Genomic DNA, 21,097 nt, shown 5'->3' with positions numbered 1-21,097 from the left:
TGACATCCTTCGATGTCATCATTACATTCTTATTTCTCGTCTTGGCAAAGCGAAAACATGTCTAGCCACATAGAAATGAGTCATAAATGCCTTAAATGAACATTCCAAATACTTTTCCAATTTGTGTTGCAAACTGTTGACACTGGTTGGAATAGTTTTCACAGGATATCAATCAAAAAGTCGTGAGGAATGACCACAGAAATCATCTTCTCAAATCCATATTTGTGATGTCCAGACATATCAACACTGTGCATTTCATACTTGAGCTTTGCTATACAATTGATTCTCAAATATAGAAAGCAATTTTTTTCACACTTCTTTGATTAAAGATAATGTATCTCTGTAAAATGAGCACAGTGGAAAGTAAACACATGATGGATGATCCTTTAGAAATGTTACAAGGTTCAGAGGCCGGGGGGACTACTTTTCTTCCGCCAGGAATGTTTAAACTTCTGTGATATGTCTGCGTAAGCTCTCAGTCGTACAGGAGTGGTCCATCGATCAAAGAAGTACAGATGACGGCTGAAGAAACCTTTTCATCGATAAACTTCTGTGATGTTTAAACACAGTAAATGGAGTTGTGTGGTATAATTTACTTCAATTAGCATTATGATGATGATTATGGTGCCGATGATGATGATTATTATCATCATTATTACTTTAAACTAAAATAATAATCATAATTTTAACAATAATAATTTGCAAATTTTATAACACTAAAACAACAATAACAAAAAACACCAATAACAAAAATAATAATCTTAATAAAAATAAAAAAATATATAATTGCAATTGTAATTATAGTAATTACGGTAATAATAATATTCATCATCATCATAATTATAATTATAAATAATAAATGCTAACATTTAGAGAGTAGGCGGAAGTAGTCGCCGAAACATGTCAGGTATTTGAACACCTACACTGTCTGTAAGTAAAGAATATGCTTAAAATTAAAATTGTTTAGAGAGTGGATTTATTCTTTATTGGGCTGACATTCACTTACAAAAAAACTGGACTTTCTTGGGCCAATTTCATCTTATGCAAAATGATTCACATGTTGAGGCTCATTTTATGTTCCTTTTGTCAGTATTTGTTTGACTGGTATACATACGTCTGTGTAAGCTCTCAGTCGTACAGGAGTGGTCCATCGATGAGAAGGTTTCTTCAGCCGTCATCTGTACAAAAGTGAAGGTTTCGGACGTTTCACCTCCTATCCAGGAGACTTCGTCAGCGAACTAAAGTCTGACTGGTCGTATCGGCCCCATTTATATATCCCTAATGTCCAGACCTAGTGGTGCCGATACGACCAGTCAGACTTTAGTTCGCTGACGAAGTCTCCTGGATAGGAGGCGAAACGTCCGTAACCTTCACTTTTGTACAGATGACGGCTGAAGAAACCTTCTCATCACTGGTATACATATATATGATAAAGTAAATAAAGTAGGAAATAATTAAATTAATATTTTATCTATTTTTTAAAATATTGATGTATTTTTATGTATAAATGATCGTTTCTGACATATTTTCTTGATTTTGTAAATGACTTCTTTTTATCAGATTTATCTTCATTTTTTCCCTCGTGCTGACACAGTGATCTTCATGTTCCTGGAAAACAGTCCACTCTTGTACCATTTTTGACTACATTCTTATTAAATTGTCTGCTCTGTTGAAAGATGAGTGCGCATCCAGGAGCTGCCAGGTCATCTTTAATCATCCTTGATCGCTTCTCAATCCCTTCCCCACTCACGTATTCTTCCCAACTTACACGATCCCTCCGCATTCATCTCTTCTTTCTCCTTTTCCTGGTGGCGGCATCTGTTTTCGATTAGCTTTCCTGTGTAAACCTAAATTGTGATTAAACAATCGCTCTCTGAGTGCGTTTGGCTTTGCGTCAAGTTTGTCTCTCGCGCGATTACACACGAACACAAGATGCACACGGACTACAACTAAACATGTACGTACATAAGATGACATGACGTGCACAAACATAGGCAAGTTCATACAATACAGACCTGCCACAGGCACAAATTATGTACATGGATGGATGATCAGTGAGCAGTACAAAAAAAGTCAAAACACTTGATGGCAAACAGATTAATTTGAACCACAATGACCTTTTACGACCCAAAAAATGTTCTTTGCAACAACTCCACCTCCCCCCCCCCCCTCACCGTTCTGCTCACCTATATTTGTTCGCCTAAATCACAACCACATGCAGCCTCTGTGCTATTTCACAGCAAACATAAAAATTCTTCGACATTGGAAAGAAATAAGACCCCCGTACAATACCCTCTCGACAGGAGACTAGCTGGCTTGTTTTAGTCACACATCCTCCGTGGAAAAGGAACAAATTGACAAGTGACACACAAGCTGTTTAACTTTTAGCCTGCGGACTACTTGGTAACCAATGTCAGAGCCTCCTATTGGTATACACAGGAAAACAAGCTACACATTTTAGCCGTAAATGTGGAAAAACTCAAATGTGCATCGGGGTTCACAAATGAGCCAAAAGATGAGGTTGTCCTTTGGCTCGTGCAACACCACTTTACCAAATTTCATTTAAATAAGGTTGGCACAGTCTCATAAAAATCCGCATGGCCAAGTCTGAACTCACTGGACCTGAAGACCCTCTGCTTGGCTTATTTTGAATTGTCTTATCCATTGAAACGCACACATTCAATAGAATGTCAACTTTAGACTGAATGTATGAGTAAATGTTATGCAGAAACATTTGATATCCATCTATAAATAAACGTTATGCAGACAATAAAGATGCAGGCCAAATATGTGAGCTTGCTGACAGGGTGAATCGTAATATGCTAGATGTTTTTGGTGATTGTTTTTAATTTAATGGCAGCTGTTCACTTTGTCACACGATTTAGTCAGCTGTCGATAGAGTTTGACTGCTAAGTGTCATCAGTGATGTGTGAGCGTTTGCCGAGGACTTGTTTCTGGTGTGTGGCGTGAAAATCAAACACAAGAAGAAACATGGGAAAAAAAAGGCACGACAGAAACGCAAAGATCATTGTGTGAGCGCACCTGGGCGTAAAAGGAAGCTGGTGAGGAAAGCATTGTCGGGCAACGTAGAATCAGGGTGTGTATTTCCTATCACCAATCACCACGTAGAATACATCAACCAATCACGCGGATACGCATGTTCACCCACATTTCCGGTAACACTAATGGAGACGTTCCAGCAGGTACACCAGTGGCGATGGCCTCTGAACGGACAAGCGGAGCAGATTAAAAGCGGCCTCTTGGTCTTTCTCTATTAAATTCATGTGGAGGCAAAGATCAAGTGCCCCCCCCCCCCCCCCCAAACAGGCTTCTCTCACGAACTCATTCATCTCTTCGCTTGACTCTTTCCTCCAAGCTAAACTTGTGTTTTCGATAAATGCAAGTTCCCTCCATGGTCACATCTGGAGGCTCAACCGAAGTCCGACCAAGTGTCTTGTGCACAGAAATTGTGAGAAGTCAAATTAAGCAACCTCCATTGTTGCCATTCAATTACCGTTAGGCTCTATTTTTTTCCTTTTTTTTTAAAGAAGACGTTAGTTTGACATCAAAACTCGTCGAAGTAAACTGAAAAAAAAGAAAGGTTTTGCAAATAAATATGAACTTAGCCGTTACTACAATGGAGAGCTTATCATGATAGCAAGTTACAAGGTGCAAGACAGGATTAAACAAGTGGCAGTAAAATAGAGTTTAACTCAGTCATTGTCATCCCCAAATTTTTTATTCAGGCACTATTCTCGAATTTGTTCGGGTTTTGGTTTTTCTTGCAGTGGACGCTGATAAAGCTCTGGTCAAATCTCTGGCAATGTTTTACCCTTCCACAATGGGGCAGAATTTGCCTTTTGTCTATGTTAGCGCTTTGTTCCAGCTTCAGCTGTTGTTAAAGCGCTATATAAATCAATATGTATGTGTTCCATTATATTTTGTACAGCTGCCTCCATTTCAAGCTCAGATAAATCCAGACAGATATAACTTAGGAATTAACTTTTTTTCCTGATAAATGAATGAGAGTAGCCAAAATGGAACTGTATAGTGCCACTTAGCAGTTTTTTTGACAACGATACTAGTGCAGCGTGTTCTACCGGAAACAAATTCCTTGTGTGTTCTACATACTTGGCAATAAAGATGATTCTGATTCTGATTCTGATTCTGAGTCTAAGGTTTCGAACGCTGCATGGAATGTTTATGTAGTTTGAAAACTCAATCTTCTATGGGTCCTGCAATTTGAGTGAAAATGATAAAAGCCCTGGCACTGGAGTGTACACATTTTTGCACATTGTCTGGCAGTGAAATAGTTCAAAGATCAGAGTATGAAAGGGGAATATTTGTACATTCTGTCACATGATTGGATTTTCCATCACCCCGAATGAATAGGCACAATGGTTTTTTTCCTAATTTTTGCATCTGTCTAAAATGGCCGCTGCCAAATCAAATAACAGTACTTATTGAAGCTTTGTGGGGGGGGGGGGGGTGACATGGATTTTTTTTTTAGTGTTTAGACCAAGGGTATCAAAAACTCATTTTCTTGCCACGGGCCACATAGTAGTTACGGTCTCGAGGGAATTCATGAATTAGGAGAAACCATAAGAATATTTAATCTCCTCCACATATGACATACAGAACGTACAACAAATGAATGAACAACTAGTTTTCAAATCTGAAGTCAAGAATAATGACTGTTATTGTGGTTTACATACTACAATTTGAGATTTTGGTACAGAAATTAGCAAGCATCATGGCACGTGACAAGCTTGATTTGCTTTCGCGGGCCGAATAAAATGATGTGGTACGCCAAATTTGGCCCCCAAGCATTGACTTTGATACCTGTGGTGTAGGTCTTGTCATGAAAAACTGGACCAGCAAATTTCAATTCAATCACTTTGTTTTTAGGGACGGTTTCAAGAGTGACATGCTCAAGATGAGTTAGCCGTAAGGTTCATGCAAGCTCAATAAAAGAGCATCCTGCAGCAGTGAGTTATTTTTTGTGAAGCATGGAGTCTCGTGCCAAATGGTTTTCTCGCAGTGGGGGCTCCGAAACATCCAGGAATTCATACGCTCTCTCGTGCATGAATGCGTGGTGTCTTGGAAAAATAGCATTCCGCCACTCTTTGCAAATGTTGGGTGAAATCACCACACAGCCAAAACCACAGACTCCAGTCTACCATTCATCTTTATCACCATTTCCATCTTCGCGTTGACCCCCCCAGCCGAGCACCTTGTGGGGCATCTGATCCCACCGCCATCCATCAACACGCCATCACCGCCCACCCTTCCTCCCTTCCTCCCCGTCAACGCTTCCACTCCAATTCAAAGATGACCTCTCCTCCAATCCTTAACATCAATCATGCCACGGTGTGCCACAAATGGAGACAGCTAACTTTTTTTTTTCTTCTTTCTATCGATCCCCCGCAAAGTTTGGTCGCTCTCCAAGACGGGACTCTGGTATTAATCTCGCCTGATAGGTTGGGGAGCAAAGGCAGAATTTCCCCCCCGTGCCCCCCGTCCCGCCGTCTCGAAACCTCAGACCGCAGGACTTCAACAGGAGGATTGAGAGGTAAATCCGATCGCGCTGCCGTCGTTTGACATCCAAACCAAAAAGCCACCAGCGTGCCTCTTATTTCATCTCCATCTTCCAGAATCCTGCTGGATTTGTACTTCACCTTCCAGACCTTCCACAAAACCAACAAATGTTTCCTCATTCAAAGTCAACCGACGCGGTGGCGGTTTGAACTAGGCCACTTCCAATTCTCAAGCCATCTTCCTCATTACATAACAATCAACGATCCTATTTATTTTGACTATTAGCCAAATGTGTAGCTTGATGGACTATTCAACCAGTAAAGTAGCTATAATTGTGTGTTTCATTCACTGTGTTGCCAGAGTTACTTTGAAAACAATGACACTTTATTGACACTTAGTTTATTATTTGTTATTTTCAAGAGATGCCGACAACCCCGCTCAACATCAAATAGGCAACCTGTTTTGCCTCTATTTAATAGGGAAAATATTTATAATAGTGTGGAAGGGGTGGCTCTTTCCGGTTTTTAAGTATTACGTCTGTGTAAGCTCTCAGTCGTACAGGAGTGGTCCATTGATGAAAAGGTTTCTGCAGCCGTCATCTGTACTTCTTTGAAACTGTCGGACGTTTCGCTTCTGATCCAAGATGCTTCTTCGGCGAACTAAAGTCTTAGTGGTGGTTTCGGCCCTATATATATCCCTACTGTCCAGACATGGCGGTGCCGGACTCTGCTATGATAGTTCCCTGCTCTCAGGTTGGGGGAGCAGAGGACTACTCCCTGCGGCTCCACTGATTGTTCCTATTGTCCTCATTAACGACTGGCCCGACTGCCCGATTTGCTCTGTTATCACCTCATCAGCATTACTAATCCTATGTTGCCTAAGCAGGCTGTTGTACAAACGATCCAAATTGAACCTCCCACCACCATATCGGTTGAGTGAAGGATTTAGCTGTTTTATGAAAATCGCTTCTTTTACTCCCCTTTCAAACCATCTATGTTCTTTCGCTAACATTTTAACCACATTGTCGTCAAATGAGTGGTTGCTAGCTTTTAGGTGCATACGTACTCGCGATTGAAGCCCACTAGTATTATCCCAGTGACGTTGATAAAGTCTTTTTGGGAGAATTTGTTTCGTCTCCCCAATGTATTGCTCTTTAACATTTTTATTCTTACAATCTATTGAATAAACTACATTATTTTGTTTTTCATTTGGCAGCCTATCTTTTTGATGCACTAATTTTTGCCTTGAAGTGTTTATCGGTTTGAAATAAGTAGGAATTTTGTGTTGCCAAAGGACTCTTTGTAGTTTTTCAGAAACTCCTGCAATGTAAGTTACTGCTACTCCTCTCCCTTTTGTGTCTTCAGAATTTTTGGTTTCATTCCCTATTCTTTCCTTCTGACATTTGTTAAAAGAACACTGAGGGCACCCACAGTTTGTGAGTGCTCTCTTGACATGTTTTGACTCCTTTTCTCTACCTTCGACGTTTGTTGGTATTAGGTATGTTGGTACTTGTTGGTATTTTTAAGGATTAGTTCGATAGACAAAAATCCAAATACTGTAGGTGGGAGTTCATGCAAATAGTCTCAGATTCCAAGAGGTCCCTTGGCACTGTGCTGGTACAGACGCTCCCCAATTTACGAACATCCGAGTTACAACAAAACGGTACAAACGAACATTTTTGCGGGTAAAGCATGTCTAAAAATGTTCGGACGGAGATGCTGTAAATTAGATTTTGTATTACGCGGCTTTTTCCGGCCGAGCTCGCTTGCGTTTGGCTGCCTACTGTGCTTCACGCACTGGCACGCACACAGACACATTGGAGGGTTCAAGGGCTGGATGTTTGAGCGATGGACACTAATGCTGACCAATCTGCGCCTGGTTATGCTGAATTGTTGCCAACGAGTTCAGGGTCCCGATCCGCCGAGTTTGCTTACGATTGCCTGTGTAGAGTATGTGGGCAGGGAGGAAATGCCTAGCCTCTAATGGCTGCTGGCATGTAATTTAGTCATGACGTGCCAGCAGCTTCGGTAATGGCTTACTGAATGTTGGGGTAATTCGCTATACGAACATCCTGAAGACCCAAGGATATATGTCGCCGTACTAGAGTAGGTATTAGAGCGTCTGTGTTTTATACTTCCCCATTCAGTGTTGGACTTAAACATACATTCCATACAAAATATAGCACTAAAGCAAGTTACGAACAAATTCACGACCGCTCGGAATGTATCTCATTTGTAAGGTAAGGAGCGTCTGTACTCTGTTCCTAATGGCAGAATAGAAGAGACCATTCCAATGCAGTTCGCTGACGAAGCCTCTTGGATAGGAGGCGAAACGTCCGAAACCTTCAAATTTGTACAGATGACGACTGAAGAAACCTTCTCATCGATGTTCCAATGCAGATGTTATGCAGTAGTTGCAGAATTGTGGCTCAAAGACAAAAAAACAACATGGGCCGGATAAGAAGTACGGACAAATGGCAGCGAAAGCTGGGGAAAAAGTTGAGAAATAGAAAATAAAGGGCACTCGAAGCAGTCCAGACACTGTAATTTACTTTGTGCTGATGGCAACGTCGGGATATAAAGAACGTGAAATTTATAATGTTAAGTTTGGAAATGCACCCTCTACTCGCTGTACCTTTTCCACTTCTGCAGTCGTCCATGTCTGACCAGTGACGAATGGAGGCCTTTCTACTTCAATTAAGGTTTTGGGGGCTAACGCTAAGCCAGGCGGCGCGGGAAAAATCACACTGTTACTCATGAAGAACAAGAGAGCCCCAAAAGTCAACACAGCCTGCACACGTGATCCCGAGAGCGAGCGAGCGAGCCTGTGTGTGTGCGGAAGCCGCAATTGACGTAAATGACAGTTTCCCGCCCGCTGGAACGTTCAGGTTTGCCATCCCGGGCAATACATCACACCTCACCACAAATCCACCGCACGCGGCATCAGAGAGGCCAGAGTTTTCGTCTTTCTGGGGCCGTCATACACAAACATACACATACAGACACACGCACACACACAGACACACAAACACATGCTCATATATGTACACGGGGGGATTACTTGGATGAACCACAGACATGGGGTATAAATCCTGGAATGAGAGCAGCACTTCCATGTATTTAAATTTACTGCTTTGTGAACAGCTCTGCACTATAAATACGAGGGGAGAATTGGGATTTTTTAAATAAAAGTCATCTAAAGGAGACTTCTAGTGCTTTGTTTGGGTTGAACTCAAAATGAAAGTTCACCTTCGAGTCTTCATATTTGCAGCGAAAAATACTATACTTACCGATACAAAATAAGCAACTGTTTTCCCTATAAGTCTGACCCAGACTAGAATAGATCTATTAATTGAAAAACAAAATAGAATGGTGGAGAATAGAAAGGACAGCTAATTCCCACTGAGAAAATTGGAGTGGACTACCGAATATGACCTGCAGAGGTGCTACTGGTAAAACTTAACTTGTTTGATTTTTGCCTAACTGTCAAAATTTGATTAGATTATATTAGATTAACCTTTATTAGTTCCACAATGGAGAAATTCCCAATTCACAGCTGCAAAGTTATGAAAGGTGCAGTTTGTTCATTTTATTGTGGATTTCTTTTTTTAATTTGGTTTGTAAAAAAGGAGGTTAAATCATTATTCATACAAACTACATCTTTTAACCTGATTTCTGTTTAAAATGATAATTGGATTATGAAAATCTCAACTCTTTTTTTTAAATTGAAAAAGTTAAAATTATCTTAAAGTTAAATTATCTTTTCAAAAATGCTCAAAATATATTTAAAAAATTATGGAAAAATGTGACATATTTTTGCAAAAAAATAGCTGGTATTAATCTTTGCAAAATAGCTTTCTAAATAAATGACTGAGAAGGTTGGGGGAATCTATACATCTATAATGGTTTTAAACAAATATTTTTTTTATAGTGAAAACAATGTCCATTTGACTGAGGAAATTGTTACAAATATAATTTTCATTTAAAACCGAAAAGAACCGAAAAGAAGAAGTAAAAAGATTACTGTAAAAAAAGTTTTTAAAACGTGAATAATCATTGAACTGAAAACTGTGTTTTTAAATTTACAATTCTCCAAATACTTAAAGTACATGTTTTAAAATAAATATTGGAAATTAGATATTTTAATGAAACTGTATACAGTAAAGTCTCGTTATATCGATATTCAAGGGAGTCCGAAAAATATCGATATAACCGGGACTATCGATATATCCGACCCTGTTTGCATGTAATTTTCTCCGTGCGTGCATAGAAATAGTATCGATATAACCGGGACTATCGATATATCCGATATCGATATAACGAGACTTTACTGTATTTTATTCAAATGTAAATGAATAGATGAGAAGGTTTCTTCAGCCGTCATCTGTACAAATGTGAAGGTTTCGGACGTTTCGCCTCCTATCCAAGAGGCTTCGTCAGCGAACTAAAGTCTGACTGGTCGTATCGGCCCTATTTATATATCCCTAATGTCCAGACATGGTAGCGCCGGACACAGTTATGATAGGTCCCTATTCTCAGGTTGGGGGGGCAGAGGACCCCTCCCTGTGGCCCCACTGATTGTTCCTACATTCCTGACTAACGACTGGCCTATTACCCCCACTCCCACCGGTATCACCTCATCAGCATAACGACCCTCATCAGCATTACGAAAGTTGCCTAACCTGTTTTGCCTAAGCAGGCTATTGTATGAACGATCCAAATTGAACCTCACCCCACCAGACCGGTTTAATGAAGGATTTTGTTGTTTTATAAGAATCGCTTCTTTTACCCCCTTTCAAACCATCTATGTTCTTTCGCTAAGATTTTAACCTCATTGTCGTCAAATGAGTGGTTGCTAGCTTTTAGGTGCAAATGTACTGCCGATTGAGGTCCACTTATATTATCCCTGCGATGTTGATAAAGTCTTTTTTTGAGAATTTGTTGAGTCTCCCCAATGTACTGCTCTTTACAATTTTCATTCTTACAATGTATGGAATAAACTACATTACTTTGTTTTTCATTTGGTAGCCTATCTTTTGGATGCACTAATTTTTGCCTTAACGTGTTTATCGGTTTGAAATAAGTAGGAATTTTATGTTGCCAAAGGACTCTTTGTAATTTTTCAGAAACTCCTGCAATGTACGGTACTGCTACTTCTCTTCTTTTTGTATCTTGAGAATTATTGGTGTCATTCCCTATTCTTTCTTTCTGACATTTGTTGAATGACCACTGAGGGTACCCACAGTTAGTGAGTGCTCTCCTAATATGTTTTGACTCCTTTTCTCTACCTTCAGTGCTAGTTGGTATTAGTTTAGTCCTATGCTGGAGGGTTCTGATAACTCCTAGTTTGTGTTGTAAAGGGTGGTTAGAGTCAAAAAGTAAGTATTGGTCAGTGTGCGTAGCCTTCCTGAAGACTTCTGTTTTTAGCGCTCTGTCCTCTTTTATAATTACTTTACAATCCAAGAAGGCTAGTTGGTTCTCTTGAATGTCCTCACGAGTAAATTTAATGTTGTTTGTACAGATGACGGCTGAAGAAACCTTCTCATCGATGGACCACTCCTGTACGACTGAGAGCTTACACAGAAGTAAATGAATAATAATTTTTAAAAATGCATTCAAGAAAAGGACTAGGTTTTGCCCACCCCAATTTTTATGCTGTCTGCCGATAACATGCTGTTCATTATAGTTTTGCGTTTCCAAACCAAATTGGCTTTTATGCTGGAAATCCACAAACCTGTCGCAGCTGCGGCGGTTCCTCGAAATTTACAATATTTGAATGACGTAATCACATCCTGTCAAGCTAAAGTTGCCATGTGTAATACAAAGTATCTTGTCTCCTGGCAACTTTTCAAAGCGAATAACCGAGGTGAGTAGTTCAGCAACGCAGTGGTGGTATTTCCTCTCCCCACCCCTTCCAACATATATACATGGACAGTAAATCACCATGTGTGTATGTGCACACACACACACACACACACACACACACACACACACACACACACACACACACACACACACACGCACACGCACACGCACACGCACACGCACACGCACACGCACACACACACACACACGCACGCACACACACACACACAGGCCTGCGATCTAAAATGATTGCAGACGCATAATCAAAAGCAGCACCAAAAATATGTAAGCAGCATTCATGTTCGCCTCCAACATCTTCATTCTCAACATTGAGACTAAAAGAAATAGAGTTCCCGAGTGGAGGGTGAGATAGATGAAGCGCAGTAGGGAGGAAGGGCACCTTCAGGATGAAGAGAAGGGAGGACGCGTGGCAGTCTGACCTGAGCGTACACTCCCTTCAACCCATATTCTCCAACCAAACAGAAAATGCATTCCGTCACACGACGAGAAAGGACGAAAAGAGCGAGAAGCTGGTGATCTCGGTAGAGTTAAAACAGGGGTACTCACAGTCGGCCGAGTTTAGGATTGGACTGGAAAAGAAGTTCCGGGAGCAGTGCGAGCCTGTTCCTGTTTAGTCGGCTGTGGAGAGAAATGGAAGATGAGCAAATTAATCATGAATAAACAAGGCAAAATGGTGCAATGAATTGTTCCAATTTGAAGGTTTTCTGTTGTTGGTTTTGTTTTTTCTCATTGGGATGTGATTCGGTTCGTGGGGTGCATGGTGACGTATGTGTCCAAAAAAAGGACATTAACTCATTCACTGCCATTCCAGAAATTATTCGGGCCTGAATTTGTTTGGGTTTTTTTTTTTTTTTTTACAGGGTCGATGGGGGGGCTATAAAGCGCTGGTCAGACCTTTGGCAATGTTTTTCCTTCAACGAGGAGGCAGCATTTGCCCCCCACTTGCACCTTATATTACTCCAGACACATATAAATTAGGAATGAACTCTTTTTTTCTGATGAAAACAGAGACTCTTTAATTTCTTATGCTGCATTAAAATTTAAGTCGTCCTAAAACTCATTATTGTGTGGGTCCTGCAATTTGAGTCAACATGACAAAAACCCTGGCACTGGAGTGGACACGTTTTTGTACATCGTCTGACAGTGACTTAGTCTTAGTTACCGGTAATTACTTTTACCTACTCCTTGTACGGTATGTAGAAGTGGGTAAATGATTACGATTGGGTTAGCCACGGTTTTTATAACTTTTTTGTTGCTTCCATTCAATGTTGTTTGTATGCTTATGAGTATTGTGTTGTTTCTTTTCCCATATGCATACTTACAGCAAGATAGATATTCAGTTCATATCTGTTCAAAATAAACAAACACACACACTAACAACCATAAATAAATAAATACATAAACATTGGGACTTTGACTGAATTCATTGTCTTGTTTCTAACCACCACCACCACAATGGATTTAAAATGAGATGTCCAACATGTAGCGTAACTGTGAATATGACTTACAGATTTCATTTGGAGCAAATCAAATTTTCAAATCTTTACCTCACACTTGTGAATGGAACAAACTAAGAACGATGTCATTTCTTTTGCCTTGGTAAACTCTTTCTTTGCGTCTGCTTTGGATCATTTTCCCGACACTAGCATGCAAAAAAATGCAACTCCAAATTACAAAATGGATTCGTAAATCTACTCTGCAAAAGAAAAAGACTATTTTAAGTCTTGATCTTTTAAATGTATATTCCAGTACGATATTTGGAAAAACCTCAACACACATGAGAAGTTGAACATCTCAGACAAGATGTTCAAACCTGTCGAGCCGCGTCAAAACTGCAACCGTGTCGGCATCAAAGGCCAGTGCTGTTTACAAACAGCAGCTTCTCCCGTTTGTCAAGTAGGAGATTGGAGTTCGAGTCTTATCGAGGCACCAAAGCGTTTAGTGGAGGAAGGAGGTGCGAGGATGTCAAAGGGCACAAGTAGGCTGCGCAAGAAAAGACACAGACAGTGCCCTTTTAACTTGTGTCCACTTGATAACAAGGACCGAGCTTTCACACCCACCTTGGGGGAATTGAAGGTCAATATATTTATAAATATATATAGATGTACGTGTGTAGCCAATGAAGCTGTAAAATTATATTTGTATGTTCGGAACAAAGATGAAACCTCAAGGTTTTATTTTGGTATATTCAAAATTAATCCTAAATTTTGAGCTGTTTATTTTAGGTTGGACTCAAATTTGCTTTTATACGGGAGGAAGGCCACTTCCACAAAAAGACCTTCTTTAAAATTATCTGCCACTGATTAAATAGAAATGATATGGATCCAAAGTACTAGTTGTGTATCAGTAACATGGTTATCGGTGAGTAGTTGTACCGGTATCGTTATGCGAAAAAACTGGAATTGAGCATCCCGTATGCAAAGTATTCTATTCTGTCGATATTTTATGCTGCATCTTCTGACTGGTGTAGGATCAGACTTTGTCCACAATATGGGGATTACAAAGGCTTATTCTAGTTGTTTCTCTTTAAACGTTGATAGTTTCAAGACTTGGAACATAAATGTTGCTATTTACAAATGTAAAAGTGTGTTTCCAGTCAAACGCTCTCAGACCCCCTCCCCCACCACCTCCCCTCCTGCACATGGGCCCCTTTGGCGTCTTGCTTCCATGACCCCCGACCCTGGCCTGACCCAGCACATTAGGAGAGTTTTTTTAAGGAGACTGACCTCCCCCCCCACACACACACACAAACACTATCACGATGTGCCATCTCCACTCGTCTACATGTTGCTACCGCTCGACTGATATGCAATAACAACATGTTTTCCCTCCTCAGCTCTGTCGATTACAAGATGGCAATCAAACACTCTACTGTTTGTCCTTGTCACTTCCTCATTGGTATATGGTCCAAGATGGTGGTTTTTAAGTGTGCTCAACTCAGAAGAGAACACATTTTCTTCATCAACTAACTAACTGCAGCAGGGAGACTATTTTTAAACTGCCTATGACTCAGACACAAATTTTAAATCCAAGCCTGCAAATAGGGTCAATGAGCTAAGCTAACCAATTAGCCCAGTACATGTGTCTTTAGAACATTGTTTAAAAAAAAGAGCTGGTCGCAATTAGTTATTTTTCCAAAGCAGGAAGTTGTTTTCTTACAAAATAAGGTCATCGAGGTAGCGAAATGGAAAGGTTAGGCAGTGTCACGTCCAAACAAAACGAAGAGAAGTCTCGCTTCGTTTCGGAGCTAAGTAAGTAGCCGGATCACAAAAATAGCAGGCGTTCCGAACAATAATATTTAATTTGGTACGGAAAAAAATCAACTCAAAGCACTTGTCAAATAAGGACCAGGAAATGCAAATGGCGCCAAAGCAATCAAGGATATACAAAATGAAATTTGACATACCTAATTGACAAACGCACAGAAAGGTGAATAACAAGAATTGGAATCCTGAACACAACAGACAGAGAGATACAAGAACAAGAACACAAAATACCAAACCTGCGCACGAGCAGTGGCAAGGCGAATAATTCACCGGCAAACAAATGGCAGAATGACACTCCTTCAATAGTCCAGAGAGTAATTAGGAGATTAGCAGCAGGCGTGTTACTGCAATATCGTCTTTTTTTGAATTGTGTAGGGTAACGGGGTCATTCCCAAGCACACGAAGCACAATTTGATTTTAACTCACTCACTGCGGTTCCCGAATTTATTTGGGAATTGAGAATATGACGTGGAGCGCCATTCTCAAATTTGTTCGGGTTTTGGTTTTTCTTGCGGTAGGTGCCGATAAAGCTCCGGTCAGATGTCTGGCAATGTTTTTTTCCCTCCCACAAGGGGACAGCATTTGCTTTGTGTACAGCCGCCCCCATTTCAAGCTCAGATAACTCCAGACCCATGTAACTTGGGAAGTAACTATTTATTTCTGATGAAAAAAGACAGTCTAAGGTTTCTTACGCTGCATTGAATGTTTATGTCGTCCTTAAAGTCAATATTCTGTAGTTCCTGCAATTTGAGTGAAAATGAATATAACATTGTGTGGACATATTTTGAACATCGTCTGGCAGTGAATGAGTCAATTACTAATGTCATCATCGCCGTATGGAAGAATTGCAACAAATGACTCCCTTCAGCCCATTTGCACATATAGACCGAAACAGACTTTTCAAAGTCATTCATTGCCTTGCAACGAGTGTCATCCTTTACACTCAAAAGTGTTTACGTTTGTGTGATTGCGTGTGAGTGCGTGTGTGTGTGTGTGTGCGTGCGTGCGTGCGTGAGTAATACATTAAAACTATGACATTTCCTGCTATATGCAATAAATATGCAGTGCAGGATTTTTGATAATGTAAATGCTTGGCGGACAATAACATTTGTGCATTTACAAATGTATCTATTAACTGCTTTTTATTTTATTTTGCTGGTTATAACCTGTCTTCCATTTTTCATGGGATATGTTGCCTAGTCGCGATTTTCGAAAATAAATACAAAGGCTGAAGTCTACTTTTTCCCTTCAACGTCCAGACTCGCACATCCATTAACAAAGCTAACAATCAGCCATGTTGGATTTGTAATTGACAGTCTGCTTGAGTGTGTGCATGGCGGCTCCGGCTGCAATGGCTCAACCTCAGCCGATGAAGCGACAAACTTCATCCAAGCGTCGGCACCATCGAATTAACTTTATAAATGCAGGAGGTCTACTATACTGAACATAAGTAAGATTTGGGCTCCTTACAGTCTCTCGAGCAATCGCAGGTCTTGGAAGGCTCCTCTCTCGACGACACTTATTTGGTTGTCCTCCAGGTGACTGTGGTAACAAAAAGTGAACAACACAAAACATTATTGAACTTCAGTACAAGCAAACACACGCACACAAAAGGAAAGGTATCAAATGAAGAATGATCTTGCATCGCCATTATAAGTGATTAATTCAATTTATTCCCACTAAGTGGTTTGGAAGGGTTGCATACATTGACAGATGTTTTCAGCTGACCCAAGAAGGAGAGAAACAGGCTGAATAACCCTCTCCTGCCAACACAAACAGAAAAGTCAACCCTGTGCCAGATCAAAATGGAGATGTTTCCAAGGAGGCTGTTGAACTTTTAGAACTGAAGAATGCTTGGGAAAACAAAAATAAGACATCACAGTGATTGAAAAAATGAGTCTGACATGATGCAAGGGTCCACTATGTTCCACCACCTCCCCTCCTGCACATGGGCCCCTTTGGCGTCTTGCTTCCATGACCCCCGACCCTGGCCTGACCCAGCACATTAGGAGAGTTTTTTTAAGGAGACTGACCTCCCCCCCCCACACACACACACAAACACTATCACGATGTGCCATCTCCACTCGTCTACATGTTGCTACCGCTCGACTGATATGCAATAACAACATGTTTTCCCTCCTCAGCTCTGTCGATTACAAGATGGCAATCAAACGCTCTACTGTTTGTCCTTGTCACTTCCTCATTGGTATATGGTCCAAGATGGTGGTTTTTAAGTGTGCTCAACTCAGAAGAGAACACATTTTCTTCATCAACTAACTAACTGCAGCAGGGAGACTATTTTTAAACTGCCTATGACTCAGACACAAATTTTAAATCCAAGCCTGCAAATAGGGTCAATGAGCTAAGCTAACCAATTAGCCCAGTACATGTGTCTTTAGAACATTGTTTAAAAAAAAGAGCTGGTCGCAATTAGTTATTTTTCCAAAGCAGGAAGTTGTTTTCTTACAAAATAAGGTCATCGAGGTAGCGAAATGGAAAGGTTAGGCAGTGTCACGTCCAAACAAAACGAAGAGAAGTCTCGCTTCGTTTCGGAGCTAAGTAAGTAGCCGGATCACAAAAATAGCAGGCGTTCCGAACAATAATATTTAATTTGGTACGGAAAAAAATCAACTCAAAGCACTTGTCAAATAAGGACCAGGAAATGCAAATGGCGCCAAAGCAATCAAGGATATACAAAATGAAATTTGACATACCTAATTGACAAACGCACAGAAAGGTGAATAACAAGAATTGGAATCCTGAACACAACAGACAGAGAGATACAAGAACAAGAACACAAAATACCAAACCTGCGCACGAGCAGTGGCAAGGCGAATAATTCACCGGCAAACAAATGGCAGAATGACACTCCTTCAATAGTCCAGAGAGTAATTAGGAGATTAGCAGCAGGCGTGTTACTGCAATATCGTCTTTTTTTGAATTGTGTAGGGTAACGGGGTCATTCCCAAGCACACGAAGCACAATTTGATTTTAACTCACTCACTGCGGTTCCCGAATTTATTTGGGAATTGAGAATATGACGTGGAGCGCCATTCTCAAATTTGTTCGGGTTTTGGTTTTTCTTGCGGTAGGTGCCGATAAAGCTCCGGTCAGATGTCTGGCAATGTTTTTTTCCCTCCCACAAGGGGACAGCATTTGCTTTGTGTACAGCCGCCCCCATTTCAAGCTCAGATAACTCCAGACCCATGTAACTTGGGAAGTAACTATTTATTTCTGATGAAAAAAGACAGTCTAAGGTTTCTTACGCTGCATTGAATGTTTATGTCGTCCTTAAAGTCAATATTCTGTAGTTCCTGCAATTTGAGTGAAAATGAATATAACATTGTGTGGACATATTTTGAACATCGTCTGGCAGTGAATGAGTCAATTACTAATGTCATCATCGCCGTATGGAAGAATTGCAACAAATGACTCCCTTCAGCCCATTTGCACATATAGACCGAAACAGACTTTTCAAAGTCATTCATTGCCTTGCAACGAGTGTCATCCATTACACTCAAATGTGTTTACGTTTGTGTGATTGCGTGTGAGTGCGTGTGTGTGTGTGTGTGCGTGCGTGCGTGCGTGAGTAATACATTAAAACTATGACATTTCCTGCTATATGCAATAAATATGCAGTGCAGGATTTTTGATAATGTAAATGCTTGGCGGACAATAACATTTGTGCATTTACAAATGTATCTATTAACTGCTTTTTATTTTATTTTGCCGGTTATAACCTGTCTTCCATTTTTCATGGGATATGTTGCCTAGTCGCGATTTTCGAAAATAAATACAGGCTGAAGTCTACTTTTTCCCTTCAACGTCCAGACTCGCACATCCATTAACAAAGCTAACAATCAGCCATGTTGGATTTGTAATTGACAGTCTGCTTGAGTGTGTGCATGGCGGCTCCGGCTGCAATGGCTCAACCTCAGCCGATGAAGCGACAAACTTCATCCAAGCGTCGGCACCATCGAATTAACTTTATAAATGCAGGAGGTCTACTATACTGAACATAAGTAAGATTTGGGCTCCTTACAGTCTCTCGAGCAATCGCAGGTCTTGGAAGGCTCCTCTCTCGACGACACTTATTTGGTTGTCCTCCAGGTGACTGTGGTAACAAAAAGTGAACAACACAAAACATTATTGAACTTCAGTACAAGCAAACACACGCACACAAAAGGAAAGGTATCAAATGAAGAATGATCTTGCATCGCCATTATAAGTGATTAATTCAATTTATTCCCACTAAGTGGTTTGGAAGGGTTGCATACATTGACAGATGTTTTCAGCTGACCCAAGAAGGAGAGAAACAGGCTGAATAACCCTCTCCTGCCAACACAAACAGAAAAGTCAACCCTGTGCCAGATCAAAATGGAGATGTTTCCAAGGAGGCTGTTGAACTTTTAGAACTGAAGAATGCTTGGGAAAACAAAAATAAGACATCACAGTGATTGAAAAAATGAGTCTGACATGATGCAAGGGTCCACTATGTTCCATGGCATGACGCGGTGAGCCAAAACAAGCAAATATCATCTTATCCCGCTTCTCTATCCTCTTTTATCACTCCGTCTTTGATCCATCTTTCAAGCCAATTGCTGTTAACATGTCGTCTCGTCATTTTTCCTATGAAACAATTACGCAGTCGACTCCAATACTTTGTATTCTGACGAGCCTTGGACAAACACCAATCACTTTCATGAGAATCATTTACTGAACTGTCTTCATCAGTCCGCAGTGTTTAAAGAACATGTGCAGCTGGATTCTCCGCAGGGAAGCAGAAAGACATTTGTATGTTGCATCAACCCTTACTGCAAGTTCATTTAATTAAGACTCATTTGAATTAGATATGCAGCGGGACCTCCGGTTCTGCAATCTGGAGCTCAACCTGATTTCTGTGTCCACATTTGTGCAAACACAATCTCAGTTGTTTGATTTCTTGCACATTTTGTTGCCAAGATTACAACCTGGACGCAAGTTATGATTTATTCAGAATATAAATTCAAACCATCTAAAAAATTTCAAACATCAACTGTGAGCGGCATTTCATCAAAGCAATGCAGTGATGTCACGCTCTGGAACTTTTAGACCCCCAAAAAGGAATTTCACTAACACTTCAGGGGAAATTCGGCTTGTTTCACAAAATGGGTTCAATGTGAAGCATTTTCACGTATAAAGTGAACGCACTTTGGAATGAGTCATTTCCACCGCAATCTGGAGCAAAGATGTTGGCTGCGAGAGTCCCGCATGCTTGACACACAGCCAAGATTTTCTTTGTCTAGTCAAATTGTTTGTAATCATTCTTCAGGTGTTTGTGTTTGGCCATGCGTCGTGTTTTTGCATGGCATACTATTTGACAGTCATTGTAATGATGCCACGTGGCTATGAAGTGCTGCCGCCTTGAGTGAAAATAAAATCTCTTACAAATTTCTTTCAGGGTGCTCACTTTGTTCTTTCGATCGTGGGTTACCTCTGCCGCAACTTTCCTTGTCTGAAATTCCTTAGCTCAGCCAAAAGCCATCAAGGTAACAAAAGCATCCGTCAAAGGTTTTCTGACATTGTGGATTATGTTTCATCGCGTCCATTTAAACAATTCAAGATGGTGAATATAAAAAGTATCTGGTCAGAGAAGACATTCCATTTTAGTCCTGAATTCTGCAACATTTCCTCACATTATATGCCACTGTATTTTGACTTTCTGGATTATTTTTGAATTCTATTCAGTTTGTTTATGTAAACATGTCATCATGGATGAGAATTTGAGAGAGAAAAAAATTATCCAGCTAACATGTCAGAATATTTGCAGGATTGTATTGTATTATGTTATGGTAGATGGAGAAACAATCGTGAATTATATGCTTGGTGTGCGCCATTTTGACAGAGTATTGTGCAATGTTTGCTGAATTTTAGTATGATTATTTTCAGTCAAATAATTGACAGGTCGATTTGGAACTGGTGTGTTTTGACATTGCGGAGTACTTTGACACTGCTTCACTGCAATTTAGCTGACAATGTGGATTATTTCAAGTCATTGTGCACAGAATGTGAGGTGCCTTTAATCATGTAAGAGAAACTGATCGGAAGAGCAATCATGAGAACTATGTGATGCGGTCACTTTGTGGATTATTTTAGCAACTGAAAACAAGGAAGTTGCCAAAAACCCTGAAAAAAGTTCTGTATTTTCCTGCGTATACGGTGCACCGGAGTATAAGGCACACCCCCATGGAATGTTGTATTTTCAAACTTGTTCCATATATAAGGCACACTACAAGGCGCAACTTTAATGAATGAAAAACAGTAAAGTCTCGTTATATCGATATCGGATATATCGATAGTCCCGGTTATATCGATAATATTTCTATGCACGCACGGAGAAAATTACATGCAAACAGGGTCGGATATATC

General features: G+C 40.4%; 1 protein-coding gene across 2 annotated transcripts in view; it reads right to left on the bottom strand.

Annotated features, from left to right (window-relative positions):
• The window catches only part of slit3 (slit homolog 3 (Drosophila)), a 255,779-nt gene that overhangs the window by 208,931 nt on the left and 25,751 nt on the right, over positions 1-21,097 (bottom strand). Inside the window, exons 3-4 of one of the 2 annotated variants that reach the window (XM_088989699.1) lie at positions 18,732-18,803; positions 11,970-12,041 (exon numbers count right to left, since the gene is read on the bottom strand). In XM_088989699.1, the coding sequence (XP_088845825.1) occupies positions 11,970-12,041; positions 18,732-18,803 (144 nt within the window). Of the gene's footprint in view, positions 1-11,969; positions 12,042-16,159; positions 16,232-18,731; positions 18,804-21,097 lie in introns of both variants that reach the window. The other variant, XM_088989700.1, reaches the window with a different exon arrangement.

Source organism: Hippocampus bargibanti, linkage group LG02 (genome assembly GCF_051943395.1).
Source record: "Hippocampus bargibanti isolate YZ-2025 linkage group LG02, ASM5194339v1, whole genome shotgun sequence".
Lineage (NCBI taxonomy): Eukaryota > Metazoa > Chordata > Actinopteri > Syngnathiformes > Syngnathidae > Hippocampus > Hippocampus bargibanti.
The sequence above is the reverse complement of the archived record's forward strand: the minus strand, read 5'-3'. Positions and strand labels throughout refer to the sequence as shown.